Source organism: Pichia membranifaciens, assembly GCF_001661235.1.
Source record: "Pichia membranifaciens NRRL Y-2026 unplaced genomic scaffold PICMEscaffold_1, whole genome shotgun sequence".
Classification (NCBI taxonomy): Eukaryota; Fungi; Ascomycota; class Pichiomycetes; order Pichiales; family Pichiaceae; genus Pichia; species Pichia membranifaciens.
The window spans coordinates 1,885,667-1,913,136 of NW_017566982.1; the positions used below are offsets into that span (position 1 = coordinate 1,885,667).

At 47.4% G+C, this 27,470-nt stretch overlaps 16 protein-coding genes across 16 annotated transcripts; 8 read left to right on the top strand and 8 right to left on the bottom strand.

Annotated features, from left to right (window-relative positions):
• Nucleotides 1-1,643: 1,643 nt before the first annotated feature.
• On the top strand, nt 1,644-3,155 carry PICMEDRAFT_29577 (hypothetical protein; the record flags this gene model as incomplete). Its single annotated transcript, XM_019162599.1, has 1 exon — nt 1,644-3,155. One exon carries the CDS (start codon nt 1,644-1,646, stop codon nt 3,153-3,155), a length of 1,512 nt encoding a protein of 503 aa, XP_019020317.1.
• A 319-nt stretch (nt 3,156-3,474) lies between these two features.
• Nucleotides 3,475-4,374, top strand: PICMEDRAFT_19010 (hypothetical protein; the record flags this gene model as incomplete). The annotated part of the gene is made up of 2 exons (XM_019162102.1): nt 3,475-3,996; nt 4,045-4,374. Coding segments are annotated over 2 exons (852 nt in total), but the record flags the coding sequence as incomplete, so codon positions are not given.
• Nucleotides 4,375-4,693: 319 nt separating this feature from the next.
• Nucleotides 4,694-6,323, top strand: PICMEDRAFT_14679 (hypothetical protein). Its single transcript, XM_019160483.1, has one exon. It carries the CDS (start codon nt 4,800-4,802, stop codon nt 5,892-5,894), a length of 1,095 nt encoding a protein of 364 aa, XP_019020319.1. The 5' UTR covers nt 4,694-4,799; the 3' UTR covers nt 5,895-6,323.
• On the top strand, nt 5,882-6,652 carry PICMEDRAFT_97250 (hypothetical protein). Its single transcript, XM_019165126.1, has one exon. The coding sequence runs from the start codon at nt 5,987-5,989 to the stop codon at nt 6,617-6,619; it is 633 nt and encodes a 210-aa protein (XP_019020320.1). The 5' UTR covers nt 5,882-5,986; the 3' UTR covers nt 6,620-6,652.
• Nucleotides 6,571-7,298, bottom strand: PICMEDRAFT_97264 (hypothetical protein). Its single transcript, XM_019165128.1, has one exon. The coding sequence runs from the start codon at nt 7,052-7,054 to the stop codon at nt 6,686-6,688; it is 369 nt and encodes a 122-aa protein (XP_019020321.1). The 5' UTR covers nt 7,055-7,298; the 3' UTR covers nt 6,571-6,685.
• Nucleotides 7,299-7,542: 244 nt separating this feature from the next.
• PICMEDRAFT_57283 (hypothetical protein) lies at nt 7,543-8,781 on the top strand (the record flags this gene model as incomplete). Its single annotated transcript, XM_019163227.1, has 1 exon — nt 7,543-8,781. One exon carries the CDS (start codon nt 7,543-7,545, stop codon nt 8,779-8,781), a length of 1,239 nt encoding a protein of 412 aa, XP_019020322.1.
• An 878-nt stretch (nt 8,782-9,659) lies between these two features.
• On the bottom strand, nt 9,660-11,024 carry PICMEDRAFT_70770 (hypothetical protein; the record flags this gene model as incomplete). The annotated part of the gene is made up of 1 exon (XM_019163732.1): nt 9,660-11,024. One exon carries the CDS (start codon nt 11,022-11,024, stop codon nt 9,660-9,662), a length of 1,365 nt encoding a protein of 454 aa, XP_019020323.1.
• A 773-nt stretch (nt 11,025-11,797) lies between these two features.
• PICMEDRAFT_70771 (hypothetical protein) lies at nt 11,798-12,646 on the top strand (the record flags this gene model as incomplete). The annotated part of the gene is made up of 1 exon (XM_019163733.1): nt 11,798-12,646. The coding sequence occupies one exon, from the start codon at nt 11,798-11,800 to the stop codon at nt 12,644-12,646; it is 849 nt and encodes a 282-aa protein (XP_019020324.1).
• Nucleotides 12,647-12,730: 84 nt separating this feature from the next.
• Nucleotides 12,731-14,467, bottom strand: PICMEDRAFT_29742 (hypothetical protein; the record flags this gene model as incomplete). The annotated part of the gene is made up of 3 exons (XM_019162606.1): nt 12,731-13,263; nt 13,321-13,881; nt 13,954-14,467. 3 exons carry the CDS (start codon nt 14,465-14,467, stop codon nt 12,731-12,733), a joined length of 1,608 nt encoding a protein of 535 aa, XP_019020325.1.
• Nucleotides 14,468-14,708: 241 nt separating this feature from the next.
• On the bottom strand, nt 14,709-15,514 carry PICMEDRAFT_14682 (hypothetical protein). Its single transcript, XM_019160484.1, has one exon. It carries the CDS (start codon nt 15,465-15,467, stop codon nt 14,904-14,906), a length of 564 nt encoding a protein of 187 aa, XP_019020326.1. The 5' UTR covers nt 15,468-15,514; the 3' UTR covers nt 14,709-14,903.
• Nucleotides 15,515-15,849: 335 nt separating this feature from the next.
• PICMEDRAFT_70774 (hypothetical protein) lies at nt 15,850-16,872 on the top strand (the record flags this gene model as incomplete). The annotated part of the gene is made up of 1 exon (XM_019163734.1): nt 15,850-16,872. The coding sequence occupies one exon, from the start codon at nt 15,850-15,852 to the stop codon at nt 16,870-16,872; it is 1,023 nt and encodes a 340-aa protein (XP_019020327.1).
• A 284-nt stretch (nt 16,873-17,156) lies between these two features.
• Nucleotides 17,157-18,851, bottom strand: PICMEDRAFT_57291 (hypothetical protein; the record flags this gene model as incomplete). Its single annotated transcript, XM_019163228.1, has 1 exon — nt 17,157-18,851. The coding sequence occupies one exon, from the start codon at nt 18,849-18,851 to the stop codon at nt 17,157-17,159; it is 1,695 nt and encodes a 564-aa protein (XP_019020328.1).
• Nucleotides 18,852-19,448: 597 nt separating this feature from the next.
• PICMEDRAFT_70776 (hypothetical protein) lies at nt 19,449-20,966 on the bottom strand (the record flags this gene model as incomplete). Its single annotated transcript, XM_019163735.1, has 1 exon — nt 19,449-20,966. One exon carries the CDS (start codon nt 20,964-20,966, stop codon nt 19,449-19,451), a length of 1,518 nt encoding a protein of 505 aa, XP_019020329.1.
• A 1,225-nt stretch (nt 20,967-22,191) lies between these two features.
• PICMEDRAFT_29430 (hypothetical protein) lies at nt 22,192-23,829 on the bottom strand (the record flags this gene model as incomplete). The annotated part of the gene is made up of 2 exons (XM_019162593.1): nt 22,192-22,616; nt 22,764-23,829. 2 exons carry the CDS (start codon nt 23,827-23,829, stop codon nt 22,192-22,194), a joined length of 1,491 nt encoding a protein of 496 aa, XP_019020330.1.
• A 581-nt stretch (nt 23,830-24,410) lies between these two features.
• On the bottom strand, nt 24,411-26,798 carry PICMEDRAFT_70778 (hypothetical protein; the record flags this gene model as incomplete). The annotated part of the gene is made up of 2 exons (XM_019163736.1): nt 24,411-25,134; nt 25,462-26,798. 2 exons carry the CDS (start codon nt 26,796-26,798, stop codon nt 24,411-24,413), a joined length of 2,061 nt encoding a protein of 686 aa, XP_019020331.1.
• On the top strand, nt 26,778-27,316 carry PICMEDRAFT_97536 (hypothetical protein). The gene has a single exon (XM_019165132.1). The coding sequence runs from the start codon at nt 26,922-26,924 to the stop codon at nt 27,237-27,239; it is 318 nt and encodes a 105-aa protein (XP_019020332.1). The 5' UTR covers nt 26,778-26,921; the 3' UTR covers nt 27,240-27,316.
• Nucleotides 27,317-27,470: the final 154 nt, after the last annotated feature.

The following is a 27,470-nucleotide window of genomic DNA, read 5'->3' on the forward strand; positions in this document are numbered from 1 at the left end:
TCATGACTGGCAGGAAGCGTGGCGTCAGTTCCGCAACTGCCCAAACTACCAATACCGAAACAGATACCAACACTACCACCATTAACGGCAGCCCAATTCCTTCGACAATCACAAATCCAACTACAGATAATGATTATTCTCATGCAAAGCATATCCATAGTCCAAACGGAACCGGAACGCCAACCAGAGCCTCCCCTATCCCTCATAGCATAGGCCTCACTCGTGAACCAACAGGTGTATCATCTCTCAGTGCTGGACTGTTGGATAACAGTGAAGTTGTCGTTGTTCCAATTAAGTCCGAGATCGATGGCACCCCAGAGAAGAAAAGTACATCGAATCATGTTCTTGGCCAAATATCTCAGCTGAATTCTCTCACACACAGCACCATCCAGCCAACTACTCCAGACTTGAATGACCAATCGAAATTCAACTTAATTCAACAGAAGCTGGGCCTTCCAAGCCAGCAGCAAACACCGACTCAGGCCACACAACAAGCTGGCTCGTTAGCTGAACAGCAAGCATTACTTTTACAGCAACAGGCTTTACTTGAGCAAAAACAACGTCAACTCCTTGAAGAGCAAAGGGAATTGCAACAACGTGCTTTCAGTCTCACGTCTTCTGTTCAACAACAGTACCAGCAACAGCAACACCAACCACCAACCATTCACACCCTCAGCTTGAACTCAGAAGCGAGCGGTAGCGGTACAAGCGAAGCAAACACTCGGCAACGGACTGCGAGCATGAGATCAGGTAAGATTGATATCATGAAGCCACTCAAAACTGACGTTGAAGAAATGAGTGAGAAGGTAGGTGAGTTAAGTGTCGACGAAACTCGTTAACGGGGAGCATTTCAACTAAACAGCAATTTTTTTTCCAACATACTTTTATACTTCTATAACCATATACTTGCAGATTGGTGTTACAACTGCTTTTCTAGGCCGTTTTCTCTAACATGAATAGTAAAAGTTTTCTCATTTATAGATCAAATACTGTCTTGACTTATCAGCAATTTCGGCCATCTGCGAAGATGAGATTAACTTGTGAGGAGAAAAAAAACCGGGAATCGCTCTTCTGCACAGCTAAATTCAAGGCGGTATAAAATTCGGACACGCAGCTTCGAGATAACGTTTGGCCCTTACATCGATTTCACCTAATCACAATTGTTCTGAATTGCAAGTCGTGTTGAACGTTGAACATCACTGCACAAGATGAAAGCAATCTTCAGCAATCAATCGCCTGCTCAGGTGGTGGATGCAAGTTCAAATTCTTTAACAAGTTATCTTATGGGCAAACTATTTACGGTTTTTTCTATATTTGCCATTTTTTGTTACATGTTGTACCAAACGGGACGATCATTTGCCCAGCGTTTTTTCCTTTTACCTCCAACAAACTTTCGTGATGTGGTTAAAGAAGCAACTGAGAGATCCTCTGGTTTGTTGGCGTCCAATAAGGTCGGTGTAAAGAAAGCTTCTTATCGTAGAAGGTTGATAATGGGTGCTAAAAAACCACAATTGTACTCAACGCTACCTCTCAATTCCACAAACAACGAGACAAAGCAACCAACGGATAATACTGATTTGAAGTACTATCGTCTTCGTGTCACCAATCTTGATCGAGCACCTGAAAACAAAGATCATTTTCTCATGAACATAAAACCAATTGATGTATATGATTCCAATCGGAGAAAACTGTTTGGATTTTTCCACCTTTTCAGTTATGCACTTGGCGGTGGTGAGAAGGTACTTTGGGAAGCAGTGATTTCTACCCTAGAAAATGACTATAACAATGTTGCTGTTATTTATACATTCACTCCATCAACAGACACTTCTATTTACTCAATTCTACTTGGCGTCAAAGAAACTTTTGGAATCGACTTTCTCCGCAGTGATAGAGAGTACTTGAGAGATAGAATTGTATTTATCCATTTGTCTGATAAATACAGCTGGCTCATTAACGGAAGTTCATACCCAGTTTTGAGCATGATTGGTCAGGCTATTGGAAGTGTCTTTTTAGTAATGTCTGGATTTCAACAGGTTACTCCGGATGTCTTCATTGACACAATCGGTATCCCATTCACTTATATGCTTGTCTATGGCTTTTTGCATATTCCGATCATCTCTTATATTCATTATCCAACGGTGAGCAGAGATATGTTGAAGGCCGCAAAAAACATAGGTGGTATTTATGGGATATTAAAATATGGTTATTGGTGGGTCCTACTACAGCTTTACTCTCTTAACATAATCTGGGTTAATATTGCCCTGTACAACTCTACCTGGACCGCTGAAAATGTCATGTCGGCGTTAGGCTGGGCTGGAGATGATGCTGAGATCGAGGAAAACATCCTATATCCTCCATGTGTTAGTTTTGATGATTACGATTTTGACAAAGTTTCTATCCCCGAACTCTTGTTAAAGAAGAGAGAGAAAAATATAGTTTACTTGGCCCAATTCAGACCTGAAAAACGTCACAAGTTACTAATTCAACACTATAAAGAATACTTGCAACAATATGAAGAAAAGGGAATCAGCGAGCCACATAAATTGGTGTTTATTGGTGCTTTACGCCAAGGGAAAGATGAAGAATATGTGAAATCATTAAAAGATTTGATTGGCGAACTTGAAATTCCATCAGAATTAATCATTTTTGAATTGAACGCACCAACTTCAAATGTTGAGAAATGGCTTCAAAATTCTGATTTCGGGATAAATTGTATGTGGAAGGAACATTTTGGGATTGCTGTTGTTGAATATATGCTCAATGGTGCAATTCCTCTAGTACACGCCAGCGCTGGCCCATTAGAGGATATTGTCATTCCTAGGGTTGATGGCCATGCTTTAGGAAAGGGTGAATCAAAAAAACATCTCAAGGTGGAAGATGATGAAAGGTCGGGACTTTTTTTCAAGGATGAGACTGATCCGGACTACAACAAGGCAAATGTTGAAACATATCCTACTTTAACAGACATGCTATTGAGTGCAAGCGGTTTGACAGACGTTTACAAGAACAAGATGCGTGAAAACGCAATTTACGTTTCGAGAGAGAAATTTGGACGGGGAGCATTTACCACGAAATGGGATAAGTGTATTTCTGAGGTTTTAGCGACTGAGAATGAGCACAGAGATAAAAGAGGTACTGTTGAACGAGTTTACTAAGATTTAGTGATTTTGATAATTCAAAAATAGAGTAGCAGATAAGTTTGAGCAGAGATGGAATCGGCGCGACGATTAGCCAGCATCCATCTATAAATTTTTTTCTCACACCTTTCAAATTCTTCAAATCTTTTTTTTTGAATTATTTTTTTTTACAAAATTTCAGAAATTTTTTTATTGGAAAGTTTTCACAACTTATCTTGATTGTGTCTCACGGTTTTCAGATTGAAGTATACTCCTTTCCTTCTGACACAGAATCATATCTATCTAGTTATCTGCATCGGTTCCGACAACAGTCAACTAGATATCAAAGGCAGATCACACCATGTCGACTACTGAGAAGAAGCTAGATTCCAACCCTGAGATTTTACTCAAGAAGCGTAAGAATGCTGATCGTTTACGTATAGAAAAGCAGCAACAGGCTAAGCGTCGTGCTGAAGAACGCCAGAAACAACAGAGCGCCAAGAAGTCGAACAACAAATTTGTTCGTGCAGAAACAATTGTTGCCCGCAGACTTGCTACCGATAGGGAGAAGGAAAGAATCAAGCGTGTTACTAAATGGGATAAAGCATACTACAAGGACGAACAGACCGAGAAATCAAAGAACAAGGATGAAGAAGAACGTCTTTTGTTTGTTGTTCGTATTTCCAATCCACACATGGGAGATATTCCACCTAGAGCACGTAAGGTTTTGACGATTTTACGTTTGCAGAAGGTGAACCAGGGTACCTTTGTGCGATTGAACAAGAAAGTTGAGCCATTATTACACTTGATCAATCCGTATGTTGTTGTTGGTACGCCTAGTCTTGCCACCGTGAGAAACCTTATCCAAAAGCGTGCCACAGTGAAGGTTGACATCACTGAGGAGTCTGATAAGACTGTTGAGAAAAAGGAGACCGAGAATGGCTTCAACGAGTCCAAGCCAGTAGAAGGACACGACTACCGGATCATTGCGCTGAATGATAACAACTTAATCGAGGAGAAGCTTGGTGATTCCGGGGTTATTTGTACCGAAGATATCATTTTCGAGATCTATAAACTTGGCGACGCATTTTTGGAGTGTGTGAAGTTTTTAGAGCCGTTCACGTTGAAGGAGCCTGTCACCGGATGGGGTCCATTGAGCAAGCTCCAGAGATTGGAGAAGAAGGAGGAGTCGAAAAGCTATCAGGCGTCCTCGAAGCGTAATGCGCCATTGAACGAGGTAGACATTGACAAGTTTATCCAAGAACAGGTTTGAGTTTTGCAGAATCTATAGAGGCATGTAAGTAAGTGTGTATCTTTATCAGAATTTTTAATCAAAGCGGTAGCAAGTAGCAGCACTGTTGAAACAGGAAGCCTTTGGCGGAAGCCCTGATGGGTCTGACAATCCGCAAAACGCGCCGATCGCCTCCGGAATTGGCGGCGATAGATTTTCGGGTTGCTTTTCCACAACACTCTCCGGTACCGGCGACTCGAGTTGATTTTGACGCTGCGGCGGGTCAAAAAAAACGAGAGGGATGGAGATGAAGATGAGTTGGGCTTTTGTGGGGTTGAGGCGTTTCTCTTGTGTGGTGCAGTGTGACTTCTTTTGTGGTGGGTTTGAGAGAACTTCGATATTACGGGCAGTATTTCCATCAGAGAACAAAGGATCAGAAGAGAACAAGAGATATGTCCACTACAAAGAATATTGTGTTACTACCAGGGGACCACATCGGTACGGAGGTTGTTGCGGAGGCGGTGAAGGTCTTGAAGGCCATCAGCGAGGTGAGACCGGAGGTGGAGTTCAAGTTCGAGAAGCACTTGATTGGCGGGGCGGCGATTGACGCGACAGGCGTGCCACTACCGGAGGAGGCGTTGGCTGCGGCCAAGAAGGCGGATGCAGTTCTTCTCGGTGCTGTCGGGGGTCCTAAGTGGGGCACCGGGAGCGTGAGACCGGAGCAGGGGTTGTTGCAGATCCGGAAGGCGCTGAACTTGTATGCGAACTTGAGACCGTGCCACTTTGCGAGCGACAAGCTCCTCGGGTTGTCGCCGTTGAGAAGCGAGATTGTCAAGGGCACGGACATCTTGATTGTGAGGGAGCTTGTTGGCGGGATCTACTTTGGCGAGCGCGAGGAGGACGACGGCAGCGGGAAGGCGTGGGACACGGAGGCGTACTCGGTGCCGGAGGTGCAGCGGATCACGCGGATGGCGGCGTTCTTGGCGCTGCAGAGCGACCCTCCGCTTCCGATCTGGTCGGTGGACAAGGCAAACGTCTTGGCCAGCTCCCGCTTGTGGAGAAAGACGGTCGAGAAGACCATCCGCGAGGAGTTCCCGCAGCTCACCGTGCAGAACCAGTTGGTGGACAGCGCCGCGATGATCCTCGTCAAGTCGCCCACCACCTTGAACGGCGTGGTCATCACGTCCAACATGTTTGGCGACATCTTGTCCGACGAGGCGAGCGTCATTCCGGGCTCGCTCGGCCTCCTCCCTTCTGCGTCCTTGGCCTCGCTTCCGGACACCAACAAGGCCTTTGGTCTCTACGAGCCCTGCCACGGCTCTGCCCCCGACTTGCCTGCCAACAAGGCCAACCCGGTTGCCACTGTTCTCTCTGCCGCCATGATGCTGAAGTTGAGCTTGGACCTCGTTCCCGAGGGGAAGGCGCTTGAGCAGGCTGTGAAGAACGTTCTCGACGCCGGCATCATGACCGGCGACCTCGGCGGCCACGCCGGCACCTCCGAGGTCGGCGACGCCATTGCCCGTGAGGTGAAGAAGCTTCTTGCCTGATTGCGCCGAGCCCCCGAGCCGTCGCGTCGCTGCTCCTCGTGTATAGAACCGTACAGAAAAACAGTGTATAGGGAACCGAGCGTACGTCTCAAATGCCAGAGCGCCAGAGCGCCAGAGCGCCAGAGCGCCAAAACGCCAAAGCCCTAGACCGCCCGTTTCCGACTAGTCTGGGCTCGTTACCGGCCGCCGTTCGCGCCGCCGTCTGCTCTGTTTACGTTGGGCCCCACTTTCGCACGAGCCGCCCGAGCCCCGGGTGTCCCGGAAACCGCGCCGCATCGCGGTGGCGCAGTTGCACCGCCTGCGCCGTTCTGTTGACATGCGGGGCGCGGGGCCGTCGCGCCGGCGTGGCGCGCCTTCGGGACACTCCATTCCTGTGGAAAGACGTAGAAGGAGGAGGTCCGGGCGGTGCAGCGAACATTTCTGCCCCGGTTTTAGTCCCGCCGCATGGGGATGTTTTGTTTTGTTGTTGTTGTTGTTGTTGTTGTTGTTGTTGTTGTTGTTGTTTTGCGGTGCTGCTGATGGTTGCAGGTGGCGAAGCGAACAGCACACACGAGGCAATTAAGAGTCCGGTTTGGGAGTCGTCTATTCTGACAGAGCCAAGTGCCCGTCGGCGTTGCGGCCCTGAGGCGGACCGTGAGTCTGGGCATGCGCAGCACACAGCACCAGGACGTAGACACGTAGGCAGACCCGCCCGCCGACGGCAAACGAGTCAAGCAGCAGCGTAGCATAGCGTAGCACAGCCAGCACAGCGTCAACAACAGCAGCCCGCCGTCCCGAGGGCCCCGGCAGAGCTATTGTCCCCTGGACGGGGGCAGGCTGTGCCGGCAGTGTGTTCTATTTTCCCGCTTTTTCTCTTTTTTGTTTTTTCTCGCTGGGCCTGGCATTTTTTTTCGTTCTCCCTCGCCTAGCCTCAGCAGGTGCAGTGCACCGCAGAGCCGGCCTGGACGGTGCAACAACAGCGGTGCTCCCCTGGGAGCCATCGACAGCCGGCCTGCTCCAGAGGCCAGACGTCGACATTGCTGGCCAACACCGCCGCTGCTGTCTCCGACACACGTCAGCACCTGCTGAACGAGCCTGCCTGGACACACAGATCGCTCCTCAACGTCTTTGCAAGCGTTTCTCTCTCCGGAAGGCAGAACAGACCTCTTTCTCACTCTCATTGGACTAAGGTGAACAAGAAGCACTTTCCAAGCTCACCACCTCGTCCACCCGTCCGTTTGGCTCGTTAACTTGCTGCTTGTTTGTTTCTGTTCCTTGCCGGCATCCCTCTTCGTCCGCCTACGGCGCCTGTGCTACAAATCTCAACCCTGCGCAGTCCCGCCAGACAGCCAAGGTCTACATCCGAACGTTACTCATCACATTCCCGCAAGAGGGTAACACCTGCTCGTCGCCGGAGTCACATCTGTCGGTCAATTCCCCGATCGCTCTTCCAGAGACATCCGTTTGTCCTGCTGTTAACAATCCTTCCACCTGCTCCCTTTCCCTGCACACTTTCCATCCCCCCTTTGAACACATTCTTCGTTCGTTACATAATCACCCACTTTTGCTTTTCCATCCGGCCTTCAAACAACACATAGGTTAGACCTCCAAGCATCACAACTACAACAGACCCCTCGTATTACAGATCCTTCTTTCCGCCAGCTACACCATGCTCATGCTGCTTCCGTTTCTCCTTGTCCTGCTGAGTTCTATAAATAGATCCTCATGCTACGAAAAAATAGGATGTTTCCAAGGCTCTGCAATCTCGGGCCTAACAGAAAAAGGTTCGTACGAATGGCAGTCCTCGGGGTACTGCGAGGGCCAATGCACCGGCAACTATGTCATTGCTGTCACCAACGGTAATGAGTGCTACTGCGGTGAAAGCCTTGATCAAAGCCAAGAGGTAGACTCCAGCCACTGCTCGACACCATGTTCCGGTTATCCACAAGAGAATTGTGGTGGACAAAACTACTACTTGGTCTACGTCGATAATACAATGACTCCAAGCTCTGAATCATCATCTTCAACATCATCGTCATCATCATCTTCAACTTCAACATCGTCATCCACAACCTCCTCGTCCTCATCCTCGAGCTCAAGCCCAAGTTCAAGCTCAAGCTCAAGCTCATCATCATCTAGCTCATCGTCATCGTCATCTTCTTCCACGTCATCGACTTCAACAACTCCCACATCCACATCCACTTCGTCGTCGTCGTCGTCGTCGTCGTCGTCGTTCTCCATAACTCCGTCATCGACATCATCAACAGCACCCCTAACAACCTCCTCCTCATCATCCTCTTCAACTACCGAACCAGTCTCATTGATGACTACTGAATCAACGATGTCTTCCGTCTACGTTTCCACCTCAATCGAAAATTCGAGTGAAATGCTAGTCACTATAGTCCACAGCGTAACAGCCGTTTCTGTGCAGACCAAAACCGCAACTGCCGTCATGACAGCCACCATTGCACCATCGGCAACGAACTCAAATCTCAGTAGCGAAAATAAAAGTACCTCAGGAGGCGTTAGCCATGGTGCAATTGCAGGTATAGTGGTTGGCGTTGTTTGCGGTACTGCACTATTGGGTCTTCTACTCCTATGGTTCTGCGGCGTCAGCTTATTTTGCTTACCAGGACGAGTCCGGAATGACAAATATAACGATGACGAGAAATCGGTGAGAGATGACGACAGTATGTCGATACACAACGGCGATAAAAATGCCGCCATTGCCGGTCTTGGTGGCTTTGGTAGAACTCCGGCTTACATGTACAATGCCGACGAACTCAGCATAGGATATGGGAATCGTCGGTTTAGTCAGAGTAGTTTACCAGATGCCGCTGCAGGCAGTGCAGGCAGTGAAAGTGATAACTCGAATAAAAGAGGATTGAGAGTCATCAATCCAGATTGAACAAAATTGAATGATAACAACGACAACACTGAAAATCATGTTGACTACTATGAAAAATCCTCAAAAGGATGAATAACGTTAAAAAATGAAAGAGTTTCATTTGATAATAATAACTGAACGACAATAACCATTCTTACCATAATTTTAATACTACTAATACTGTTGATACCTAACTACATGTCATTCTTTGCATTGTTTGGCTGTTGGCCATTCTTTAACATCTTAACTCATATCATTTGCATTTTTGTTCTCACATATGAGTATTATGAAGCTGCATTACATTCCTTCTCATAATTTCTTCATGCATCTTTACATTCCTTTACTTGTTTTTCTGTTTTACTTTTTTTTTCTCATTTGCGTTCTCTTTCTTTCAATATTGTACTTTTTTTCCTTTTCTTTCTCATTTTATTCTTTTTCATCATATTCAATTCGTTAACGGCGACTCTTTCGAAAGCACCCTTTCATGGCGAGCCCGACCATTTATTATCGTTCAAATTTTATTTAAATGTTTATTTATTGAAAATACCATTTACAGTTCTACTTGTCGTTTCTTATCTATTGAAGTTTTGTCTTTTATCCTTCATCCACTTTCGATCTTTAATTTTTTTTATTTACACCCAGCTAACTCAATATACTTTTGACCACTATTTCAGTAACCACAATATAGATAAACATCGTAGTTTCGTTTTAACAATCAAATAAAAAATAAACAACCAGAGATACACCCATCTGTAACAAGGAAAAAATACAGACGTTCATACACAATATATATTCTCGAATGCTTCTCTTTCATCATTTCATCCTTTAATCATCATCATCATCGTCGTCATAATAATCATTATCGTGATTCTCTTTGCCCCGTACGGCAACTTCCAAAACTAATGACCAGCCCACTCAATGCTGTTCAAGTCTATACCGTCCTTGACCATCTCCCACAACGGACTCATTTCTCTTAAGAATCCAACTCTTTCCTTCATTGCTTGCGAGACGTAATCAATCTCGTCTTCAGTGGTGAACCTACCGATACCGAATCTTATACTGGAATGAGCCAATGCGTCATCGGCACCTAAGGCATGCAAAACATAAGAGGGTTCCAAAGATGCAGACGTACAAGCCGACCCACTACTCAATGCAATATCCTTTAATGCCATCAATAATGATTCACCTTCAACATAAGCAAATGACACATTCACGCATCCGCAATATCTGTGAATTGGCGAGCCGTTCAATTGGGTGTGCTCAAGGGCCAGCAAGTTCTTGATCAACTTGTTGGACAATTTGGTGATGTGTGCATGATCGTTTTCAAACTCTTTGACCATCAAACGAGAAGCTTCACCGAAACCGGCGACCAAAGGTGGAGCTAAAGTACCCGATCTAAGACCACGCTCTTGTCCACCACCATTGATGATAGGATCCAATCTGACTCTTGGTCTTCTACGGACAAAAAGTGCACCGATACCCATTGGACCATACACCTTGTGGGATGATATGGACATCAAGTCGATGTTCATCTTATTGACGTCAATTGGAATCTTACCAAAAGCTTGTGCACAGTCGGAGTGGAAAAACACCTTGTGTTTGCGGCAAATACGCCCGATATCTTCCAATGGCTGAATGACACCGATCTCGTTGTTGACGCCCATGATGGAGACAATAGCAGTGTCTTTGCGGATCGACTTTTCGAGTTCCTCCAAGTCGATCAACCCGTCTTGGCCGACTTTCAAATACGTGATGTCGAAACCTTCGTCCTGCAAATGCCTGCAAGTATCAAGCACACACTTGTGTTCTGTCTGGGTCGTGATGATGTGCTTTTTGGTTTTCGAGTAAAATCTGGCGACACCCTTCAAGGCCGCATTATTTGATTCGGTGGCACCCGACGTGAAGATGATTTCCTTTGGGTCTGCGCCAATCACCTCGGCGACGTACGACCTGGCCTTCTCGACCTCGGTCTCGGTCTCCCAACCGTACGCATGCGTTGCCGAGTGCGGGTTACCATAGAACCCGGTGTAGAACTCCAACATCTTGTCGAGCACTCTTGGGTCTACAGGCGTGGTGGCCTGCATGTCCAAGTAGATAGGACGGGACCCGTACTGGGTGCTGTCCCTCTTTGAGTTTTTCAACGAGACAGCGGAACCGGCTGGAGGAGCTACCACGTCGTTCACTGCTGTGGAAAGATAACGTGGGCTCTGCTTCAAAAACCTTACAACGTTCAGTCGTTGTCTGAACTGAGCTAATGCCTGCATTGTGAATATGTGCTTAATATATGAATCTGGGGAATATGTTGTATGCTATGCCACCTTAGTGTGATAACTGAATAAAAAGATCTGGTGTCTGTTGAAGCTTTTGTCGGATTTGCCTACAAACAGTCTTGTCAATATAAAGTCGGTGATTAGGGAAAAAGAAACGAAACTTTTCAATTTGTAATCGGTATCGTTGCTGACCTGCTCTTTTGCAATCTTATTTTCAGTGAGGAGCGATTGGGGGCTGATGCAAACAACTCTGCCACTGTGCTGCAGTTAATCTACTCTTCAAATTCCTATACATCCTTTCCCAGACCCTCTTCCCCAATTGCAGCTACCCCTGCTCCAGGTCGAACCCGAGCTCCAGCTCCAGCACGACTCACCGATCCTCCCACACTCCCCAGGCTCTCCCTCTCTGCCTCCCGGATTGTTCGCCCTCCCGTTTTTCCCAGTATTTTTTAGTCACAGACGGCCCGGCTTCGGCCACACTTTTCCGCATCCGGGCAGTTCCCCGTCCCGGAGATAGAAACGAAGGCCGCCGGCGGTACCGGCGATACCGGTGTGCAACAGAAATAGCAGTCGTGACACGACAGCAGAAGGAGTCGCGGTGTGCACCGGAGGGAGTCATGACGGATAGAGGAAACCGTTTTCGACATGAATATGATTCCGGCCATCACAGGATAGGCATACCGGATGGCAGTTTTCCCTGAAGTGGTCATCCGCAGCGACCACCCCCAGCGACCCCATTCACCCACCCAGCGACCACTCACTACATCATGGACACTACCAATGCCTTCGTCGTCTCCTTGATCAGTGGCGGGGCTGCAGGTACGGCCACCGACTTGGCGTTCTTCCCCATCGACACGCTGAAAACACGGCTGCAGGCAAAAGGTGGGTTTTTCCACAACGGAGGGTTCCGGGGGCTGTACAAAGGGCTAGGAAGCGCTGTCGTGGCTTCTGCGCCGTCCGCATCCTTGTTCTTCATGACGTACGACACGTTCAAGAGACAGTTCAAGTCAACGTTGCCGACACTGTTCCCCTCGTTATCGGTATCAACGACGACGCATCTGTCCCACATGCTCGCTGCGTCGATGGGTGAGGTGGCAGCATGCATGGTGCGTGTGCCGGCCGAAGTCATCAAGCAGCGGACACAATCGTTGCAGTTCAAGACGTCGCTCGAGTCCTTCAAATACATTCTTTCCAACAAATCGGGCGAAGGTGTGTGGAAAGGCCTCTACCGTGGATGGTCGACGACCATCATGCGTGAGATCCCCTTCACTATCATTCAATTCCCGCTATACGAGCACATGAAGCAGCTTTGGGCGTCGTACGAGAAGGTCGAGAAGGTCTCGCCACTGAAAGGTGCTCTTTGCGGCTCCATTGCCGGTGGGTTTGCTGCTGCAATGACCACTCCGTTGGACGTCTTGAAGACCCGGCTGATGTTGAGCAAGGAGAGAATCAGCGTGGTGACTTTGGCGAAAAACCTTGTCAGGGAGGAAGGCTACTCTGTGTTTTTCAGTGGCATAGGCCCGAGAACCATGTGGATAAGCGCCGGCGGTGCAATCTTCTTGGGTGTTTACGAAACTGTAAGCTCTTTCTTAGTTTCCCGTGATTCAGAAATTTGAAACAATAGAGGGGAAAAATTTTACCTGTATAAATACATGCTCTATAAACTAAATGTACTTCCGCATTCTACCGTATCATCCCCGCTACTCATCGTCAAAGTCAAAACCAAAGCTAAACCCCCCCTTCTCGTCAGACTTGGCATCCTTGGTCAAGCTCTTCCACACCCGGGACCTTTCCTGCTTGCTGTCCGCTGTCTTCAAATCCCTCAACCCTTTGGCAACAATATCGTCCATGCCCTTGGCAAGCAAAAGCTCGACAAACGCTTCGTAGACAGGCATGCAACCGGTACCTTTCAGTTCTCCAACATCCTCATCTATGTTTCTCAGTTCTTCCATAGAAAGGTATTTTTCCAAAGTCGTCTTGTTTTCACTATCATCAATCTCCTGTGCTTCCATGAAACTTCTTAGTTTCTTTTGAAACAAATCATGCCTGAATCCACTTACCTGGGCAGGCTTATTTTTCATAAAATCCAGTACCTGTCCAATCTTACACGGTGGAACAAAGTTAGCTGTGAACGCCACCGAATCCTCGAGATTTATGACTGAGTGCCACCACCCTGATGGAACGTACATGCATTCATTCTTGAAGGTGATTCCAACCACGCACGTTCGAAATCCTCCGGACCCGTACTTGTCACTGGTATCTAAATTTGCTTCATCACTCAACTGTATACTATCGTTCCAAAACCCACTTTTCACCCATTCGGCCAATCCTTCAGGAGACATCACCTCACTTTCGTCATCAGAAACAAAAACTCCTGGAGGTTTCATTTCCGGTGGCAACATTATCCATAACTTCGAACCCTCTAGAACAACATTCCATGCATCTGTTGAGTTTGGATCTTTATGAAACGTGGATCCAGACCTAGCTGGACCAGCTATCAACCACGAATGGTCAGGACGACATTCTTCAAACACTTTGAATAAGTCGTATTTTGCGAAAATAGGCGGATCCTCGTAGTATCCGGTGGGCAACAGCGCCTTCATGGCATCAGACCGACAATCAAACAAGTAAAGTGGGGATTCATCTTGATTCTGCAGGGCATAAGACTCATATAGGGCTAACTCCCAGAGGACCGACTCCTGTCTGAATTTGACATCAGGAAATCGCTCTAGTAGGTATTTTGTCGTCCATTCCGGCCATCTCTTGTTACTATCATTTTGTTTTGAGCCTAGTATGAAAGGGTGATCAGTCCAGTGGTTGTTGACGAAGTTTTCATATGTGAAGGTGCTTTCTTCTATACGTGCAATTCTTCCACGATAAGGGAACTTATTTGGACTATCTAACATGTTGGCATCCCAATAACCATCTATATCCCTCAGGTTTTCTTGTTCTCTAATAAGATCTCGAAAAATTTCCTTATAATCTATGCATGAGTTTGAATATGGCGTGAAAAGAGTGTCAGAGTAGACCAACCCGCCACAATCCACCAATGGTTTTTTTTCTTTTGAGTTCAGTATCGAGGACCGCCACGTACTTTTCCATTGAAGAAACTCTATACCCAACTCCTGACGTGTCTCTGAGCTCACTGAGGTGTACATCTTCCTCCAAAGTTCGTCGAAAGTAGCATATGCGTACCAAAACTTCGAGACCCGAGATGCATTTGCCAAGTCGTCCTTGCTTAAAAGCGAGAAGACCGACAAAACTATATCATCTGGGAGGGCATTAAAAAGCTTCCCAGCCGAATCTCTAATCTTCGTCAAATCTCCAGAACTTGCAAAAATCTGGTTTCCCAATGGCTTGACTCCGAGCGGGTGTTTAGGAACGTGCTGGTGCAGAGTGGTGATGCGTCTTGAAGGTGCCAGAATCGACTCTGACATTCTTTTATTTTTCTTCAAGCACGGCTCGCCAAAGAACGGAGAAGGGGCTGCAGCATCGTGTAGCTTTGTGGGCATGGCTCCTTAGCACTATCAATCGTGTCGACTTTTTCAATTCTCCTTCTTCTGGGTGATGAGAGAAAGAAGACTGAACTGCCATCAAGACAGGGAAAACATCCACCTATTGGTGTGGGCCGATTGAAATTTTTTAACCTCGATATCTATCTCCATCGAGACAGATAGTGCACAGCCTGGAAAATTTTAGCTGGAAATCGAGTGACGGCTACGGAGCTTCATTCTCAAAGATGCAGAACGTTCCTGCAGTATATAGGGATGGTATTTACATGTTTGGTGGCTGTATATAAAAGAGGGAGTAATGCGATAGGGACAGGAACATACACGGTGGAGGGCGGCTCTGGACGGGGCCTCCTTCTGTCGATCACTCGACTGGGAGAGTCTTAGGCCTCTTGAGAAGCCAGTCCTTCGACTTCAACTTCTTCTCGTGCTCCCTCTCGGTCTTTCCCGGATAGAGCACCTGTTCATCCAGCGGGTTCACAAACTCCTCCTGTGCTCTTGGCGCTGGGGCGTCTCTTTCCTTCCAGTACTTTCTTATCTGGCCCACGCAGTTCATGCATAGGAAATGCGATCTCTTGTAGTGTCCGCACGCAGGACATCTGTTCAAGTTGTCCTTGAGCTTGATGTGCTTCTCGCCCGGCCCGTAAAGTCTCTGTCTTCTCTTCATGTGCGACACCTTCTTCTTTGGCGCAGCCTTGAGGATGCCTGCGTCGATCTCCACTCCGTGTTCGGATGCACGCACGTTCTCGCTGTGTTCACACAGACGTTCTTCAAGACTCGTGCCGTGGTGCTGGTGCTCCTGCTCCGCCAGTGATGGCTGGAGAATGTTGGGCACAGAGACGCCGATTCTTATAGACGGAATCCCGAGCTTAGGGAGAAGCGATTCTCCCAAGCCAAACACGCCGGCGACCTTCAGCACAAATGTCATCTTCTCTTTCTTTGCTGCTTGGTTTCTGCTGCTCTTCGTCGTTTCCCGACCCCCTTGGATACTCTACTGCTGCTCCTCCCTCATGGTGCTTTCTTTCATCTCCTTCCTTTTCCATTCGACTCGGCGCTCTCAGCTCTGCACCGGCACATCAGCCGCGGACCCGGGCCGCGCCCCCGGTGCCCGACGCGTGGCCCCGGCTGGGGTCTATGCGTGCCTGTTTACGTTTGACCCTTGTTTTTGATCCCGTGAGGTACAGGACAGAGAGAGAGACAGGGTGACACGAGGCCACGAGGACAGAAGAAAAGCTGAGTTTTTTCTGATCTTGCTTTGCATACACTTTCCGGACTGCACATATTAGACGACACATTTACCAGCAGCAAAGATGTCACAAACACACGGAGAAGCTGCACCAGCAGGAGTAGTTGGAACGGTGAACGAGGCACCTGTCTCCCACCCCAACAACTATGTCGGTTTTGACACCATCACAACGCAGATAGAGAACAGGCTTGTGAAGAGAGGATTCACGTTCAACATCATGATGGTCGGGTACTCTGGGTTGGGGAAATCGACGTTGATCAACACCCTTTTCAGCTCGCACATGGTTGACTCTAACGGTAGAGACACAATCAACGAACCCATCGACAAGACGACCGAGATCAAGGTGACCACGCACTCGCTATTGGAGAACAACGTGAGATTGAACTTGAACATCATTGACACCCCCGGGTTTGGCGACCAGCTGAACAATGATAAGTCGTGGGAGGCCGTTTTGAAGTACATCAAAGACCAGCAAAACCAGTACTTGAGAAGAGAATTGAACGCATCGAGGGAGATGTTCATAAAAGACTCCAGAGTCCATTGTGTCTTGTACTTCATCCAGCCTAACGGCTATGGCTTGAAGGCGTTGGACATCCAGGTGTTGAAGAGATTGACCGAGGTCGCCAACGTGGTCCCAATCATCGCCAAGGCCGACACCCTCACATTGGATGAAAGGACTAGATTCAAGAGACTCCTACAGGAACAGTTCAAGTTCTACAACTTGAAAATGTATCCGTACGAAAACGACTACGAGGACGAGCTGACCGAGGAAGAGGTCCAGTTCAACAACGACATCAGATCCCTGCTACCCTTTGCAGTTATTGGTTCTGAAAACATAATCACCACCCCGAATGGTGAAACCATTAGAGGCAGAAGAACCAAGTGGGGCATGATCAACGTCGAGGACGTTACCCAATGCGAGTTTGTCTACTTGAGAGATTTCTTGACCAGAACCCATTTGTTCGACTTGATCGAAACCACGAGTCTGGTCCACTACGAATCTTTCAGAACCAGACAATTGACATTCTTGAGAGAAAACGCCTCTGCCAGAAATTCACAGATGCCGCAAGTTCAACAGAATCACTGATCAGATGGAGTTTGACTTTTCATAGATTCTTTATACGTAGATTGTTTTTTCCCCCTCTATGACTACTTGCTTTTTCTCAAATTGTTTGCTAGTGATTACAAATATCAGGTTAGGTTAGTCGGTGGCACTTTTAGTTACTTTTTTTTCTTCTTTTCTAGTTCGATATATAGATCAGAGTGAGTAATTGCACCCAAACACCATAATCTCGCAATTTCGAGCGTAGTTGAAGCTATCTTGAAAACCGGTTATAAAGCGAAGTTTGCATAAAGTTAAAAAAGTAATTGTTAGCGTCCCACCATTTCCTTATCGGAGTTTTCAAGTTGTCCCTCAATCTTGGCGTCCTCCGTTGACAGATTCAATGCATTAACATCAGAAAGGTCATCCTTCCTGTCGTCTACCAATAGCTCTCCTTCAGCCTCACCTAAAACCTTATCAAAATTGTCTTCCAATTCCATCCCTTTCTGTATTTCATTTGTCAAGTCTGCAATTTCTTCTGCAGCATTGACTTTGCGGGGACTAGAACCAAGAGACTCAACTCTTTGCAGGTATCTCTGAAAGCGAGCACCATCCTGAAAACCAACCAGATGGTTGCTCTGCCTGTCCTCTTCGCTGCCTCGTCTGTCAGTATCATCATGGTTGTTGTTGTCGCCGTTGTCGTCGTCATCATTGTAAGAATCGTCTTCGGAATCGTTCATTATGGAGATGGAATATGCCGGCGGCTCGTACTTTAACGCATTGTCGAAAGTCCTCGAGATTGTGCCAGAACCTCCACGTGTTTCCCATGGGAAAATCGGATTTTTTCTTATATACTCATCCACGGGATTCAACACATCAACAATAATGTTGTCATTGGTTGAAGAAACTTGAGGCCAGTCAATCTTCCCCTCTTCCATCCTCCACGCCTCACCTTTCACACTTTCATCGACTATTTTATCTGCAACAGGCTTTTTATAATAGAATGTGGGGAACTTCATCTCTTTAGGCTGCTCTTTAGGCTCATCTGTTAATTTTTTAACTGGAGAGAGGAACGGATTGACAATTTCGTCGTGTTTGTGGATGATCTTATCTTCACCCTCACTCGCTGCCTCAACTGGTGGCAATGGAATTTGCTCATATCTACGTGGCTGTAAATTCCCCGAGAGCTGCAATATATCAAGAGGAGTGTAACTGCAAACACTGACATTGTTAAAAATATTCCACCACAATTGGAACAAATTGTCATTCTTGCCATTGAAAATCTTGGCGTATCTGGTATCGTAACATAAATTGTGATTTCTCCAAGGCTTGTTCAATCCTATGAAATGGAAAACCTTTATTGAATCTTTGAATCTTATCATCGCCGGCAAATATTCGTAATTGGAGTTCAAAGTACAATTATAAGTGAACGGTAGACGTAACCAATTTCCCATAGTCACATGACCTTGCAGGTTGAAGTACTCGTTGAGGATACCCTGGTCGGCACCATCAAACGAGTCATTATGGCGATAGAAATCCAACAATTTGTTGAATACCTCTGTATTTGGTCTGATCACAAACAAACCAGAGTTGAAGATATCGGGCCACCCCGAGTCAGAAGATGCAATAATATCGTTGACACCCAACTTATCCCAAGTGGAGAACAAGTGCTCGATGTCTTCTGTCACTAGCATATCCGAGTCTAAGTACAACACTCTATCATAATCAGTTAGCCTCCAAACGTTGAGCTTCGTCAAGGTGAAGGACAAATCCGACCTTTTCAAAAGATTGCCCAACTCGAAGGCGTTTCTGGTTTCTAGCAAATACTCATCCACATTGATTATACGCTCAAAATACCCACTTTGCTGTAGAGCATCGTATACTTGGACTGATACATTGAGTTTTGATAATAGTAGTATGAAGGGAATCTTGGAGCCTGTTTGGGCAATGGACTCTGCTAGGGCAAGCGCACCGGGTAGATAGTCTGCGTTCAACAATAAGGTGACATATGCAAATCTAGACATTGCGATTTGATTTCTTGGCGGCTTTGCCTCTTACCTTCCACGTTCTCTTGTACTCGGGGTCACGACGAAGCAGTCGGAGGAAATGAATGGACAAGGATAAGGGAAAACGCTGGCGGGAAAGGAGATTAGGCTGAACACGTCGTCTATCAGTTGACCTACCCGATTCAGCCTCCAAACAACTAATTTGTTTGGGAGCTCTTCCCCATTTGTTACCTGTCTCGGACCTGGCACCTGTTGCCTGGTGTTTCACACAGAGCCAAGCATAGCTCACGTTCGTCAGCAGATGCCCCAGGCAAATTATCTGGGGCTCCAATATTTTTCTTTTACCGCATTGGGACCACCCATTGGAAAAGCCGTTTGGACAAAAAACCTGGGGAAGACGGTCTGGGAGGAATTTGTTGATTCCGCCGGCACCCAATTACAGTTTACAGCTCTACAAGTCTATATCATGTCCATTCTAATTGCTGGAGCAAAGGATCTTTTCCAGTGGCGCTTTTGTCGTATACTATACACCTATATTATTGAGGTGGTCATCATGGCGAACCTCAATCCAATTTTTACTTATGCCGTTATCTTTAAATTGCTGTCCGCTTTTCCCTAATTTTCGGGGCTCTTTCTCTCCGGACTCGTGTTCGTCTCGATGATATTTCTTTCGCTGTTATTGAAACTCACCTCCTTTCCGAGGCTGCTTTCGTCGCTACTGCTACGCAGGCCATCTTCTTCTCGTCCTTCTCCGCCGAGTTCTTCGTGCCGCTGCTTTTGGAGCCTTTCCAACTCCTGTAGATAGCTGGCGCCGACGTCAAACTTTCCAGTGTTTTTCCAGAACAGGTACCTTATCAACTCTCTGACCTGCTTGTAGGAACACTGTTTACCTGTGCACTTGCGGAATTCTTTACTAAGATATTTCATCTTCTCAACTTCCCCGTCGTCAACAATATTTTTCAGTACGAGAACGTCTTCGGGACCACATTCACCGGTGCCGCCTCCCTGCTGTCCAATAAGAACCTGGTACCTGTTACGGGCTGCAAGGTAACTATCGACTTTAGCGCATTCTGCTATCTTGACCCACGTTTTATTTTCCTTTTTCATGTTTATGATCATCAGATCCTGCTCCTGAGTGAATTTGGATCTCCGTTTTGACCTTTTTGGTTTTTGTGTTTTCATCGAAGACTTGCTCGGCTTCAAGGTGCTAAAAGGAGGAACAACCATGTTTTGTGATATCTCATAAGCCAAGCGGTCTACTTTTGAGTAATCCAGTTTGACGCCACGATTAGTGCCTGCATCAATCATGGAAAAAGGTTTTCCCACAGAGTTCTTTTGGACTATGTTGATGTTGACACTGGGGCTACGGTAATAATCTATTTGTGGTACTTGCGCCAAGGGGTCTATCTGTACCGGGTAGGACTGCTGCATAACATTTGTTTGTTGACCCTGGTGTCGTTGGGGGAGTTGACTCTGTTGCTGCTGCTGTTGCTGCTGCTGAAATTGCCTGATATCTGTCACATAATACTCAGCTTCTTGCGGATAATTACCGAAAGTGATCTGTTGTCCCAGAGGATGAGGCGAGATATTGCTCTCGACTGACACGTTTTGATGCTGAAGTATATTACTGTGCTGTGGGTTCTGAGGCATCTGCTGATTCATCGAAGGTATTTTATGGGGTTGCGGGTATGAGGACATAATGTTACCATTCAGATAGTTTTGCGGCTGGGCCACATTCAGTGAACTTGTGGAGGAAATACTCGATATTGGCTGCGGGGCCTTGTCCAGATCGTGCTGATAAGGAATATTAATAATGGTAGGGTTGGGAACAGGGTTCGCGTGCATCGGCTGGGCCATGGGACGCATGTTAACAGCCGGGTACGGCCCGTTTCCAGCATCCATCGAGTAGACGTGGTACAACGGTGCCTGCGGTGCCTGCGGCGTCGGCACCATATCGTAGACGAAGGAGGGGGTGTGATTTGGAGCGTACAACGGAGTGTTGCTGTTCATCCTGTTGAGGCCGGCAGCACTGGTACGGTTGTTCTCACTACTATCATTGGCGGCATTGTTGACAGTGTTGCCCATGTCATGGGAATCTGCTTGGTTACCGCTGCTTCCCCCGCATCCAGACATGGATGAGGCCGAATATTTGTATATATATCTTTCTGCCGGGAGGTGTCGTGAAAAACGTTAGACGATCTTTGGTAATCCCGTTGTTGTAGATAGGAGCAAAATTTTTTCCACACAGCAGTATCCCGGTAGTGCAGAAGAACAGGCGTCACACAGGCTTGACGAGAGTGGTCTGGTCTTTGAAAAAAGCTAGGCGTAACAGCCACTTTCCAGGTACCCCCCTTTTTTTTACGCCTTCAGGTATCTTACGAGGGCAGGCAGGCAGGCAGTTCCCAAGCCACAGACCCCCCTTGCGTGCCTGTGCGTGCCAATAGGGTAACGATGTGATGCATAATATACGAGATACACAATCTGCTGGATCTCGCCGACGCCGATGCTGCTGCGGCACGCACAGAGAGATCCAGAATGGCAGGACAGAAGATCCTGAGGACACGGAGCAGTTTCTGTAGGAACAGCCGCCGCAACATATTCAGAGTTGCACTGCTGCCGATGGCCCGGTCCTTGCACAGGTACGGCATAAGACCGGAGTCAAACGCTGCTCTTACCTTTCCGTTTCGGTGCTTCTGCCCGGGTTGTCCCGCTGCAGCATTTGTCCCAGCTGTTTGACCCGTTGCTGATGCAACCACTGCTACTGCTACTGCTGCTGCACACTTCGGACGCCGTGCTGTTTCCTCGAAAACCGTTTGATCTGCCGTTCAGGATCAGTTTTAGGATCCCCCTAGCAGGCTGACCGGTTGTAGTGGTTCGATGGTTTCCGCCGCGGCAGGAAGGCCGGGCGCAGTCGGTTTTCCGTCCTATTGTCTTCGGTTTCTGCTCTGACCGGGGCCGGTCTGGACAACACAAGCAGCCCAGCGGTACTGTTTGCGAACCTGCGTCGGGAGGGGTAGCCCGCTCTGCCCACATTCATGCTGTTGTAGAACCCTTTAGCAGGAACGCATATGCACGGCGGACGCTAGGGGCGTTGGAAGGGGGCGGCGGGCAGTGGATTTAGGACAGAAGCTTGCGTGTGGGCCGAGAACACTAGTGGACGTCGGCTACAGACAATAGGTTGCGACGGGTTCCCTCCCCTTCCGTCTCAAGCAAGCGTAAAGCCTGTTAGAGCACCGTATAATGATCAACGCAGGCTGAAACTGCGGCGGAGGCTGTAAGTACATGCGTAATTTACAAGATCTTACTACACAGATACGGAGAATATAAACAGGGCGGCAGACAGGGTTGGTGTTCGCTGTCATCCGTTTAGTGTGGTCACGCTCCAGAGAATGAACTGGAGCATGAACTGCAAAGACCAGAAGCCGACTTTGCGCAACCTCTCGTTTCTGAGCTTCTCGTCGGCAACGTACTCGTAGAAGCTCTTGTACACGCCCTCGGAGAGGTCGTCCATGAAAAGAGAGTCGTAGAACGTCCACGAGCCGTCGAAGTCCGTGAGGTCCTTGTAGATACGTCCTCGGATAGGAATGAACGTCTTATTGTTGTTGATGTACCCGACAATGGGGCGGATGGCAGCGTTGTTGATGTAGGAAAGGTCGTTGGTGAAGAGCGGGACCTGCGCCTTTGGGTTTTTCAGTCGGAGGTAGAAATCGCAAATGAACAGGTTGTTCAAGTTGATCATTTTCTCCTCGTTCGTGTTCTTGTTCATGCCCAGGTGCTCCTTCCCTACCCCGCTCACGACGCTACTCTCATTAGTGTGTTTAGGAACTTGACTGCTCTCTGCAAAGTCTTCGCTGGCTCTATCAATGGTTTTCGTCTTCTTCTCCATTTGGTTTTTGTTGTACAAGAACTGGTTGCTGAAGTGGTTCAAACCTTCTGCTAACAAAATATCGTTTAGGGAAATGTTCTCCTCCAAGACCATGATATCTGCAATTATATCAACCGTACCGTTATTGATCCATCCGAATGGACCAGACATCCCCTTGTTCAAGTGCTCGATTTTCAAGTTATCGATTCTGAACCTAGTAATTTTTTGGAAACTGTTGCTGCTGAACGGTATTTCCGAAAACTGCTTCCGGCCCAATTTTTTGTTCACCAACGTATCGATCTTACTCTCCTCCTTGAACGTGTCGAAGTTGGAAATCTTGTTCACCGTGAACAACGATCCGTCATAGCATCCGCTCAAGTGATTGCATGTCATCACGTCCAACATTAACCAGTTTTTCCTGAAAATGTCCAAATCAGCGTTGTAAATGGAGAGTTGGCATGGTCTGAACCCATTTGGGTGATATATAGTGAGTAAAACATCCTCAATCTTGAAGTTTTCAATCTCCCAATCCCCAGGTTTATAGAAATTCTTGTAGTTTCTAGGATCGTCATTTTTTTTCCACACAACATGGGTCCGGTCAACTATCCCTCGTATACATTTGAATGATGCAGTATCGATAAACCCCTTCCCGCTAATCCACCTCCAGAAGCTCAATGAGACATTGATCTCGCCTATAGTTAAATCAAACTGCGTGTAGTTTCCGTCGTCAAGAGCCTCTTCAAAGGTGGAGCTCAAAATTTTCCCGTCAATACTTTTCTCGACTCGTTCAATAACTTTGACTACTTTTGGTCGTCTACTTACAACACAATTCTTCAACTGAATGGTTCCGTAGTTCCAGTCGGGCACAATGGCATTTTCAAAAGAGACCGTTAGGTTTGTGTTTTTGGTTATCAACTTTCCCAACCATTCGGCAACAACATCCCTGTCGGTCAACTTATTTACTGTCATCAAAACCAATGAGAAAAATGTAGTTGTTCCAATTAGAAACAACACGATATTCCCCGTCAGTAACCACGATATAAATGCACTGATGTCTTCAAGGTTAAAAGGTCTTTTCGAACGAATCAAAACCCACTTTATTTTCAACCACAACCTCTCCAGACTTTCCATCCATAGTGCAATTCTTTTTCCTGGTTTGAACGAGAAGTGTTTCCGAGAACATGTTACCAACTGGCTTGTTAGCCTTGGTAATGAAGGTCTGATTGTAGATACACTGAAAAGTGTGCCCCTTTGGGTGTGAGTATATCGCATAAAGCTTATGCTTCGTTTTAGATTCACGCTGTTGAATCTGCTTGCATTGTATCTGGGAAGTCTTACTGCTGATATAAACTTTCGACTTAAGGGCTGGTAACTCCTGTTGTAGATCGCACAATTGGTATGCCGAAGTAGGCCTTGGAACATGCTATAGAAAATCAGATGTAGAGGCTTGTTCTAAACCTGTTCATTTGTTCTTGAGAGGTGAAACTATAGAAAGAAACAATAGTTACTCAAGTCACCTCCCCAGGTTTCACAATTACGAGGAACTCCTTTTACAAATTTGAAGGCATCTAAAAAAGATAATTAAATTAAAATAAAATAAAATAAAAAAAAATCTGAGGAAAAGTAAGGAGACAAATATCTATCGGCTTCTCGGAGAAGTAGTGCAGCATAGTGTGTGTAAAACCGACAGGGATCCCACCTTTACTAAGCAATCAAAGCTGCTCCTTTGGAACAACGACAAGAAGCTCTCCTACACAAAATTTCCTCCCTTGCAAATCCTCCAAAGCTCCTTTTACAGTGAATTTACGGCCCTTCGTTGCTTCAACCACGAAGCAGTCTAAAATGACGTCAATCGTGCGTTCGTGCTCCTGGAACTTGACAGGACGCATGTAATTGATGTTGAGGTTCGCAGTTACCGCAAAGGAGTCAGGAGTGAGGGGAAAGACCACTTTTACAAAATACTCGTCGATGATTGCAGCAATGGCTCCGCCGTGAACTATGTGCATATGCGATGTCAAGTTCCTTCCGAGTTTGAACACCCCAATCATGTGGTTAGAGATCGGAGAAGAAGATCTTGTGTTTTCTGTAGTACGGAGAACAGTATGTTGGTCTAGTATCTGAACGCATGTTAAATGCTCCCATGTATTTGGATTGAGCTCATCACGTGGGTAGACCAAATCTAACTGATCTTTTGTGTATATTGGTTTTGTGAAGATCCTGGCGGACTCAATCTTGTCTTCGTCCAAGAGGTTGTTTGGCCCGATGAACAAGTTCTTGTTGCTAGTGTTGAGCAACTCCGAGACCTGTTTGTATCCGTTAGTGGTCAGTTCGGCAATGAGTTGATCTGGCGTAGTGTAAGTCATCGATAATAGCCTGTATTTCTCAATCTTTTCATTGTCAGCAGTGGCAATCAGAGCATGGTTGAGTAAGAAGAGCCTTCAGATGAGATTCCTTCACAGGTATTTATCCAACACCGTTTCGGGGGCGGCCAGTTTCCCCGGACAGGATCTTTCCCAGATAGACAGGGCGCTACGCTACTCCGCAGATAAAAACCGAGAAGGAGAAAATAGCCTACAGCGACACAAAAGGGGTAAAAGGGGTCCAGACTATGTGGGGTCAGATGGAACCAATGTGGTTTAGTATTAACAATAAAGTGAGTAAAGATAACGACGAAGACATGTATAAAAGTTGGCTAGTACTATGTGCAGTCTACCAGGCACACAGGTCCAGACGGCCCTGAGCTTGAGCTAGACGGGGGAGTACGTTGAGATCCCCGGAGATTGCAAGAAAGTCGGCGAAGTATTGCTCTTCATTTGTGCAGTTACGATATTAGCTGTGCTTGGAATCCTAGAATTGAGCTGTAAAGTGTCAACCGGGGAGTTCACCTGAAGGTCGTTTGGGACGGTGGTGTTTAAAGTTGGACGAGAGAGACGGTTGTTAGCCCCCATAGCAGCGGAATTCGTAGTAGTAGGAGTGCTAGCGGCTGATGGAGAGATCAGGATGTTGAGACTGTTCTTCCTAGAGCCATTGCTCCCAACGACGGGTTTGGTGGTGGCAGGAGCTTTCTCGCTTTTATGTGAGGCTTTCCCTGCCTCGGGATGGGTGTTGAGAGGCTCTCCGCCTTTATATGCTGAACTACCTTCATCATCTTCAGTCTCGTTGCTCGACAGTGAAGAAGAAGAGGAGGAGGAAGAAGACATGAGGGACGCCAGATCGTCCGGTACCTCGAGGCGATAAATCTGATCGTCGTTGTGACCTACTTGTATTATGCTTTTGTCGGCTCCGTTGGCATCCAAGTTGCCACCGCCGACCAAGCCTATCATTTTTTCGTAGTATAGACTCAAGATTTCTTCAGCAGTGGAAATGCCAAATTTGAGGGAGTTAACTTGGTTTACTTCGACGGCGCCCGCCGAGTTCTTCCTTTCGCACACGGAGTCGTAGTTGAAGTCTCGAGGAATGACTCTGTAGTTGACCCACTTGAGAAACTCAACCTCCAAGAGGTTCAACTCTATGATGTTGACACCGCCCACTTTGGCGTAATGATTATTGGAGCAGAAGAAGTCGCAGAGCGCCTTTGAGGCGATAGTGGTGGCGGTCAACAGGAAACGATGGACGGTCAAAGAGTTGAGCGCAAAGGACGGGTATTTGATGGTCAAGAGGTCTATATAGTAGACCGTCGCTATCAAGACGCAGTTTTCGAGGGACGAGTAGTGAGAAAGTCGGACGAGGTAGCTGTAAATGGATATGTGGGGAGGCGACCGGGAGTGGAATCTTGTGAGGCTTGCACTGTTGAGGTAATGGACGTCCAAAGACGTTCTCGAATCGTTGATGGACACGATGGAGGACAACATTCTCGAGATAATGGTGATCAACTCCATCTTGTCGCAGTGGATGTACTCAGCGGGGAGAAATTTCTGGTTGTCCGAGGGCTCTGACATTTGGATGGACGATTTTCGTCTTTTGCTGGCTCTGGCCTGCTGCGTGTACGAGCTTCGCCTGGACTGGGACTTTCGGCTCTCGTGGCGTTGGAGAGGGTTGCCGGTGCCGGAGACAGCGCCGGTGCCTGTGCTATTGGCAGTGCCGTTGTTATTGTGCAACATTTTTGCAGGTTCCGGGACTTGGGGTGCTGGAAATTAAGTTTTTGGACATCAAAGGCAGGTAAAAAGAACGTCAGCCCGACTCATGAAACTGTCAGACGCCTGTGGGGGATATGGGGTGAGTAGATGGTAGTCTACGACCGGTGGGGGCTCTGTGTTCCCTGCTTCGCTGGCCTTCCTATGTCGTTCGATCGTCTGTTCGATCGTTTGTTCGTTCTTTCGGCTCTCTGCTGCTTCTCTCTGTCGCTGCTCCTGTTTCCTCGCTTTCTGGCTTGGCTTGGCTGGGCTCTTCACACAGATCTCGCTTCCTGTGCTTGTGGCGGAGGCGGCGGAAGGGAGTGCACGGGATGGGTATGTGTAGCTGGACACGGTACGGTGGCAGATAGGGGGCTGCGAGGCGTGCGGACAGACAAACCGACAAACAGATCGGGCACCCGTGGATGAAAACGGACTCGGCCCAGCCCGTCCTCTGCTCCTTGTCGCCACCGCTGCGTTGCGCGTGGAGAGAAGAGAGCCTATAAATACCAACACCCGCTACTGCCAGGCCGGCGCCTGCTCACCCCTGCTACGCCGCTGCCTACACACTCCTACACACTCCTACTGCGATAACCGGGTGCCCTGGAAACGCCCTGGCGCCCTCGAGTCGCCGATAAAGGCCCTGCCAGCTGCAATTAG